Source organism: Neolamprologus multifasciatus, chromosome 15, assembly GCF_963576455.1.
Source record: "Neolamprologus multifasciatus chromosome 15, fNeoMul1.2, whole genome shotgun sequence".
NCBI lineage: Eukaryota > Metazoa > Chordata > Actinopteri > Cichliformes > Cichlidae > Neolamprologus > Neolamprologus multifasciatus.
The window spans coordinates 13,704,537-13,713,000 of record NC_140453.1 but is presented as its reverse complement, the minus strand read 5'-3'; the positions used below and the strand labels follow the sequence as shown (position 1 = coordinate 13,713,000).

Sequence of the window (8,464 nt, the reverse complement as noted above, 5' to 3'; positions counted from 1 at the left end):
AATTAAACAATTAGAAGATGTCAGTTCAAACTGGAAAGGTCGTAAAGTACACACGAACAGAAAACATGTTGAAACAGTTTCCTTTGTGCTATTCTGAAGCTGTTTCATAAGGATGACTTTTCACGGAGCGCCACAATGAATTATGGTGGCACTGGTGAAGGAACAATTTAATTGATGCATGAATATGCAATTGTGCCTCAATCCCGGGCCTGAAATCAATCAAGTAGACAGTCAGTGGCTATTCTGAACCTTGCCACCTGCACTCTTGTATTCTGTGTTCGTTTGAGAAGTTAGGATCTATTTCTCCTTCACTGCAGTTGTGAAACCTTGGGGTCTTTCTCCTGTGGTTCTATGGTTTACCTCCACACAGAGGCAACCACATGACATAGGTGGCATCTTTATCTCCTCAAACCGCTAATGCCTTGTGGTGCAAACGAAGCTAATTCACTTGTGTGTTTTATTAGCAGTAGCATATAGTTAAATTAACTGCAAATACTTTAATTTTGCAGCACTGCGATTCATTATAATGAGTTCCTAAGAGTGACTAAGCGATTAACGCAAGACATCTGTTTTTGTAGTGATGTCATACAATCCTTTGTTATATTTGTGATTGATTTGATTCTAGGAGTAACATCTGCTATTCTCCAGCATCTCCTTGAGTCACTTCTAAAAAATGTCTCTTCTGTTAGAGTTTAAGGATGAGCGCTTCTGTAATTGTGATAATTCCACACTTCTTGTCTTTCCCATTCTACAATGGTGCAAAGTGACAAAATACTTGAGTACATTTTTGACTAGTTCCCTTTTAACCAAACACTTCCCAGCTCTGATATTTTAGAGACAACCTTGACTGGGCAACTAAAAGTTGTAGCGCATTAGTAAAGTATCTATTAAACATTACAAGAAGTTCAATTCACTGTAGAAAAGCTTATGTAAATTTATTGTGGTAAAGTGGTGCTTGCCTTAACTGCAGATGTACAAGCGAATGCATTATAAAAAAGTTAAATCCAGGTAGCTTTGATTCATGCATAATTTCATCAACAATAATTAAATAATGTAATTAAAAATGTAGCCGTTTTGGAGCCTTTCTACAGAACTTTTACTTAAAGACTGAGTGTAAAACTTTTGCAGAGCTCTGAAATCCTCGTTTTATTTTGGCATTGATTTTTCTTGACCTTTCTTCTCTCCACTGTTTCGACTTTTTACCTTTTTGGCTTCTTTTTCTTAAACTCTTTTTCCACTTGCACACAACCCTGCAGTTTTCATCTTAACTTTTAGTCTGTCTACAGTGCTCTAACTTTCTATAGACTGAGAGGATCTTGGATGAGGAAGTATGAGGTAGTTGGGGTGGTGTATGCAAGAGTGCGAAGTCTGGGCAAAAGGCCCAGTGTTTGGCCACATTTGTAACCGACTCTACATGTGAAAGCCTTCGGGGCACATCAGGCAAAATTCCTAGTATTCAGGAGGAGAAAAAAAGGCCTCTGATTATTGCCGTATCTCAGCACTAAACACACGCTCACTCACACAAATACACACACACACACACACTGTTCATAAACCTTGATGATGTCAGCAGCTAAGCGGTATAAAGGTTTTGCCTCTTGGAACGACAGCACCACTGATATCTGGCAGACCATCAGTTAGTCACGTCAGTGGTAACTGATGGAAGTTCTCCATTCAGGCCCAGGATGTGTCCAGGTCCTTTGTCAGCTCAGACAGACAGAAAGACAGGCAGGCAACCTCTCCAACTACATTTAAACAACATACATTCATTAAAATACACCACAGAGGAATTACCTCTGAGAAAAGGTTAGAGGCTAAATGTGCAAATTTAACTGCTCCAAACTGCAGTTACTTCACCATTGTAATGATGTGTTCAGGATTTTTTTATGCTAGCTGTTTGGAATAATTATCAGTCAAATCTTTTTTTCATTACAGTCATTGAATCTTATGGAAAAACTACATTGTCAGTGTAGCCAAAGACTGATACCGGGTATTCAAAGTGTGCAATAGAGCTTCATTGTTGTCTGAACACATCAGTGAACCGAGTCTTTGCACTACATGTATATACATTGATTCTTAACGGGTATACAGATGTTGTAATTTACTTTAAAATATACTACCCTTGTATTATGATTATTATAGTAAATTTAGGTTAAAAACTAAAATTCAGGATTTATAAGTTTATATTTTCACATTATTACTTTTGGTCTCTTCCGGTGATTGCAAGAAAAGGGAGACAGAATAGCAGCACTTATTCTTTTATATTTTTTTCCTTATTTTCTTTTTCTAAAATATTGGAAGAAAACAAAGATGAAAGCCACATAAAAAATACACAGCAATTAATCTATTATGATCTACTATGTATCAGTACATTTCTGTATCTATTTTTTTTTTTTGAGGCAGCAGCATTGTGTTTGTGTCTGCGTGTTTGAGTTTGTGTGTGAGTTCATTCAAAACAGATTTGACAGATACAACAAAACACCGACAAAAGATATATGTTTACAACTGTATTCGGATTTAAGGACTTTTTAAACCAATTAATAAATAATTTTGTCGTTTCCAGTTCAAAAAGTTCCTTGTTTGATATTTACATCATAAATTAAATAAGAAACTAAAGACTTTCAACTTATTTAAGATATGTTTGAAGCATTCAATACAACTCATAACAAATCAAAACAATTAAAAATTAAGGAAGAGGATTAGGGCCACTGGGGAAAACAATGACAATATGACTTTTTTTCTCCAGGATTTCATTTTTTTCCCTCGGAATTCTGTCAGAATATTAGATTTTCTTTTTCAAGAGTTCTGAGAAGAGAAAAAAAGAATTCTAAGAAAAAAGTCTGCAGAAAAAGTTTTCATAGAATTCTAAAAAACAAACAAACAAACAAACAAAAAACAGCCACAACCTGTGGCCTTAATCCACGGTTATTTTTACAACGCATGGAGCAGAATTTAAAAACTTTTACTGCATATTTTACATATGCTAATAGGTCAGGTAAAAGTTAAGTGATGTAAAAACAGAAGAAATCATACTCTGATATGTAAGCATTAATAGCTAAAACTGCAAGTAAATATACAATGCCTATATTTAGAGGGCATGGGAAGATTAAAAATGAGTGAGTTTGGAAACATCTTTTCGCAAACTAAATGAGGGCATTTCACATATTCCATAAACCAGTTTCAAGTTGACCTGGATATTTTGCACTTTTCCATATCAGAGGCATGTTTCTCTTTCTGTTTTTTCACTTTTTTCTTTTTTTTAAATAATGTAATAATGGTGTGATCCAAACACCAAAACTAATTTAATGCCACCAGTGAAATATTCTACTTGGACAGAAAATAATGACACATACAAAAAACAGCTCACTGACAAATAAATACCAGGAAACACTGACATCTTACAATAGGGAGTCAATAGCCTTTTCCATGTTGTACTTCACGTGTCAGACAGTATGGTCTGTGCTCTGGAGTTTTCAGGTGAAACGGCTATGGAACAACACATTTTCTTACTGCCTTTGGAAATCATGTACAGGTCAGATTAACAAACATGGCCAATGGTGCATGAGAGGTTTGGAATAGAAACACTGGATTGATGTTTAACCAGCCTTTGCGGGGAGGGAAAGTTACTTTACTGCCATTAAGACAACTCTGTTATATTATGTAATGGAGCAAACTTTCTCCATTTGTCAGGCAGTATGCAAAAAGTCAGTTCCTGAACAGCTTCTTAGAGTCTTGGGAAAAAAACTTCTCTAATGACAAAGAAAAGAGAAAGGCCTGACAAACACAAGTTGTGCTTGTGGTGGCAATGGATCACCAAGGGCAAGTCAGCCCCACACAGATTCCTTGTATCCTTTTATTAGTGTCTCAGCTTTTGTGTGGAGCACCTGGTTGCACATGCCTACAACCTCACTACGGATGGTAACGTCCTCTTTTAGACAGCTGGCTCAATCTTCACCAGATATCGTCAGCTTCCATTGGTTATGATAACTGAGGTGGTTTTATGTCCCTGTATTTGTTCAGCCTGCACTCTCACATGAGATGCCACATCATACTGCACTCCTCCACAGGCCAAGCTGGAGTAACTCCGCAAGCTCTCCGGATCATACAGATGCTCAAGGGAGTACCCAGTCAAGGCGTATGCCGCCTGCCTGTCCAGTGGCTGCCTCTCCTGTGCTGGATAGATCAGCGGACTTCCCTGGGATTGTTGAGGGTGTGGGGACATATCTGTCTGCATGTAGTCTTTGGTGAGGGAGAGGCCTGATCTGGGGATTCCGTCAGAGCTGGGGCTGCTGAGACGAGACAAAGAAGCAGGACTCGTCGTGTTTTCGTCATTTTCATTGGGGCCAAGAACTTTAATGCTGTCTCGGTGATGGAGGCGTTCAGTAAGGAGGTCGATGCTGGGGGCTCCGGGGCCACGGCATACCACGCTGGGCATAGTAAGCTGAGAGTGATGGGGTAGGGAGGAGGTGAAACAGGGACTGTGAGTTTTGGTGAGGCCCGAGACATCCAGTGGCATCTTGTGTTGCTGTAGACGGCTCTCCTCCTCTTTGATCATTTGCTGTGTGGCACGGATCAGGGTCTCCATCTTGCTGGGCTCTCGAGGGCTCGCTTGGAATTGGTCACCGTGGTAACGCTCACCTGAATCACTGGTGGACCCACCTCCGTCAGGTGAACTCACTACGCTGTCTTCGTCCCAGTGGCCCCGTCCTATAAATGCAAATCAGTGGTCAGATTTGATAACAATAGAATAAATGAATATCACATTGTTAAAATGCTCATGCGGTTAATGGGCAAAATTCTGCCTTAAATGCATATATCATTATAGCATCATGGTCTGACTGGGTGTCTTGGCTGAAGCACAGTGGGGTTTTTTGCTGTTTGAGGATGTGAAATGTGAAATAACTTGGCTTTCAGTTGCGGGCAATTTTTGAACAGATGGTAGCAATCGGCACACTGGCAAGAGACGGTGTAAACAACTTAGCATGTCCCATAATAACATTTGGAAAACAGCTACCAGGAGAAGCTAGGCCAGAACTATTTTCAGAGACAGATGGTTGTGGTCTCAACCCTAACACCTCACCGTGAATGGCGCCATGGTAGGATGTTATTTCGTAGCCTTCGCTGTTGTCCACTGAGAATTTTGGCAACGAGAGAACGGAGCGTGTGGTGTCCCACCACATCTCTCTTCCCGACTGGGGGGTTCCCAGGAAGTAGCGGCCACTCTGGCATCGAACACGATCACAGGTGGTGGTGTGAGGGTGCGTTTTGGGCATGGCAAGATCCTCTTCTGATAGACCCAGGCCGTAGCACAGGGAGCCCGATTCTGGATACAATCTGTAGGCACAAGAAGCCTCTGTAGCTTCGCTGGGATCCAACAGCTGAGGAGAGGCAGAGTCTGTCAGTGGGCTCCCTCCCCACTGACTGTCTTGGTCAGACTCTGAACGCTCTGGATTGAAAGCTGAAAATTGCTGGACAGAAACAAGAAAATCACAGTTCTGGGAGTTTTTGATTTGAATCCACAGCAAGCTTCCCTAATTGACTTAGCTCTAAAAAAACAATTACCTGTGGGTAGGGTGACACTCTGGCTTTGGCCTTGGACTGGGTCAGACGTGACTTGGTGCTCTTTCTTTCTTCATTGTGACTGTCAGCGTAGGGAAAGGCTGGCTTGCTGGGGCTCATTTGATCCAAAGACAGCTGCATTCCTTTATACTCCGTGTCCCTTTTAAAACACATAAAATGCATGTTAGAGATAAACAAAATAGTTTAACTTAAACTTCCATTTTGTGATGTTTTTATAGTCTTGCAAGATCATGCTCAGAATAACATATCTATAACAGCGAATTGCTATGAAATTCATGGGCTCCACAGGACTCTGCCAAGTGATCCCTTTACTTATTTATCACCACCAAGCGCCACCAAAACCAAATTCATCACCACTCACCATGAGGTTTTCTTTTTAGCGCTGACATCATGTTAGTACTATTACTGCGAGTACCCTAGAATGCTGATGTTAGCATGTACAACCTCAGAGATCACCTCGGATCCCTAGCTTTCTTTTAACATGCATGCATCTTTGAACTTTGCTGTGGGTTCAAATTATTTTATGCACTATGAGCTGCAGGATACTGAGGAGCTTCTTCACAGTGACCCACACAAACACACAGAACATTTTTGACCTAGTTTTACTTTTATTTTTTCAAGCTAGCTCGTGTTTCTGTAGTTAATCCAGAATTCCCCAAACCTTTAGGCTATTTTCATCATATATACTTGGATCATGTTCTCTTTCTGACCATCTTGATTTTAGCATTGCTCGAGAAGCATAATTACTAATTAGTCTAAAGCACACTCCTTGGCTAATGTTGAATATAGATAGATGGTCAGACTTAGATTGAGTCAGGCTTTATAAAAAGGATTTAAGCACAACTTTAAGTGAATACAGTATATAAGGGAACTTTAAGATTATAAGCTCTCAGCTTCTGAGATTATTAACAAACACCCAGAAAAAACGTTAATCATTCTTTTTTCTTTTTTTTTTTCTAACCACAAACATTACGAGAATGTGGAAAGAATGCACCGAGAGTAAACACACACCAGAAACATATTTATACTTATAAGTATTATCTATGCAATCAATTTCCTCTAAATGTACCCAGTTTTTTTAAATTTACTTTTGAATGTTGCAGATTTCAAACACACAACTTGTGTGCCATCTTTGACATTTTAACCCACTGTACTACGGCTGAACTAAATGCAATTGTCACCGTCGAGGGAGTGAAAAAGGCTCCTGTGTCAAGTGTTCAGCAAACATGAGCCTATTCTTAACTTATCACATCAACAGTATGTAATAGCAGCTGTCTGGCATTTTAAACCTTGTGGCCCATCCCTGACCCTGTACAGCCAGCCTCTTCAATATGACTCTAAATATGACCCATTCCTTATGTACAACACTGCAGGCGAAAGGCTATGTTTGGATAGCCAGTGCACAGTCTGAGTGTTATTTGCTCTTGCAGGTATAGTTATGGTAGCCGGTTGTGCATCCTATCTATGCCCTGGCTGACTTATGTCTGAGCCAATAATGTTGGGCCTTTGTGCAAACTCAGCTGTGTTAGCCGAATTCCACCTCAGGGGTCAATGTCAGAGCACCTCACGTCTGAAATATGCCACCAGCCAACTTCCAAACATAATTTATTAATGGATTCTTGTTGGGCTGAAACGCTGCCATGCCAAGGTGATTGAATTGCTGTTTTTTTTTTTAAGTAGTTGTTTGTTTTTTTTCCACTTTTGCCTCTTGGACTTTCAGATACTTCTGTGTTGGACTTGATTATTCACTTGGAAATTCTCTGTCATTTTAATGTAGTTACTTTGTTTTCGCCTTACTGCATTGAAGAAATCAATAGGTGGAGTGCAGCCATATGCATACATGCACGTACAGACTTGCGCAAACTCTCCATCACATGCACTTACACACACACAGGAAAAAACGACATGTGGATCAACCAAACATGGAAAATCCAACATGTGTTACAGCTATGAGATAGCTATTGATTCCTAGTTCACCGTTTGATCGATTTTGCTTTCCTTAGACTGCAGATCGATGGTGGCAGTAGAGGTTTTTGATGGGGTTGAACCCTGATGTTTGTCTTGCTGTCTCAAAGGGCCTTAGTGTGCTTTGTTCTCTCATAACACACAGCTGCCTGAGTCCTGCAACCTCTGTATTTGGTGGATTTGTACAGAGAGACTACGGAGGGATAAAGAGAAGGATTTCTCCAGGAGAAAAAGACCCATCGTATCACAGAGTGAGCTTCAAGTACAGATCATAAGAGTGCATGATATGATTATACAAGTAAAATATTCAGTGTTATTCCCACAGTGCCATCTCTATTAAAAGGGCATTCTTATTTAGACCGGAGTAGTGCTGCAACCTTGTTTTACAATGACTGTGCAGCTACAGTATAATTGCAGCCATCAGCACAAATTATAGATTTAACTGTCTCAAAAGAGCATACTTTTTAAATTATTTTGAAATCAATTATAAAGTATCTGTTAAAACAAAACTTTCCCTCTGATTTTAGGATGGAAATCGTTATTTACACTTACGTGAGGACATAGTTGACGCTGACAATACAGTGAGGCCTTGAGGATCGGCTATTGTGGACGATAGTGGCATAACTTTGGACCCAGACCCAGCCGCCGTGTTTGGCAAGGAACCGATAGTACTTAGTTGTGACTTGGCCTTTTACCAGCACTGCAGGAGATAAAAGAAACACACAGACAGCAGAGATTAACATGTTTAACAAGTTACACGTTTTCTTTTTTGTGTGTGTGCGTGCGTGTGGGAGACGTGTGATTGCCTGCACATGGTGGCTGCAGCAGGTTGCCTGAGCAGTTGCTGCATAACAAGAGAAGGTCAAGCTGCCTGTTGTAAAAGCATAAATGAACACACTTGTAACTCACAGAGGTGGTG

The 8,464-nt window shown here is 40.2% G+C and overlaps 1 protein-coding gene across 2 annotated transcripts in view; it reads right to left on the bottom strand.

The window, feature by feature from the left end:
- Positions 1-2,165: 2,165 nt before the first annotated feature.
- The window catches only part of LOC146501747 (single-minded homolog 1-like), an 11,360-nt gene continuing 5,061 nt past the window's right edge, over positions 2,166-8,464 (bottom strand). For both annotated transcript variants that reach the window (XM_085134112.1, XM_085134111.1), the window contains 5 exons: positions 8,455-8,464; positions 8,098-8,245; positions 5,563-5,719; positions 5,081-5,468; positions 2,166-4,707 (listed from right to left, as the gene is read on the bottom strand). The exon at positions 8,455-8,464 is cut by the window's right edge and continues 97 nt beyond it. In XM_085134112.1, coding sequence (XP_084990238.1) covers positions 3,965-4,707; positions 5,081-5,468; positions 5,563-5,719; positions 8,098-8,245; positions 8,455-8,464 — 1,446 coding nt within the window. In that variant the 3' untranslated portion in view covers positions 2,166-3,964. The remainder of the gene's footprint in view (positions 4,708-5,080; positions 5,469-5,562; positions 5,720-8,097; positions 8,246-8,454) is intronic.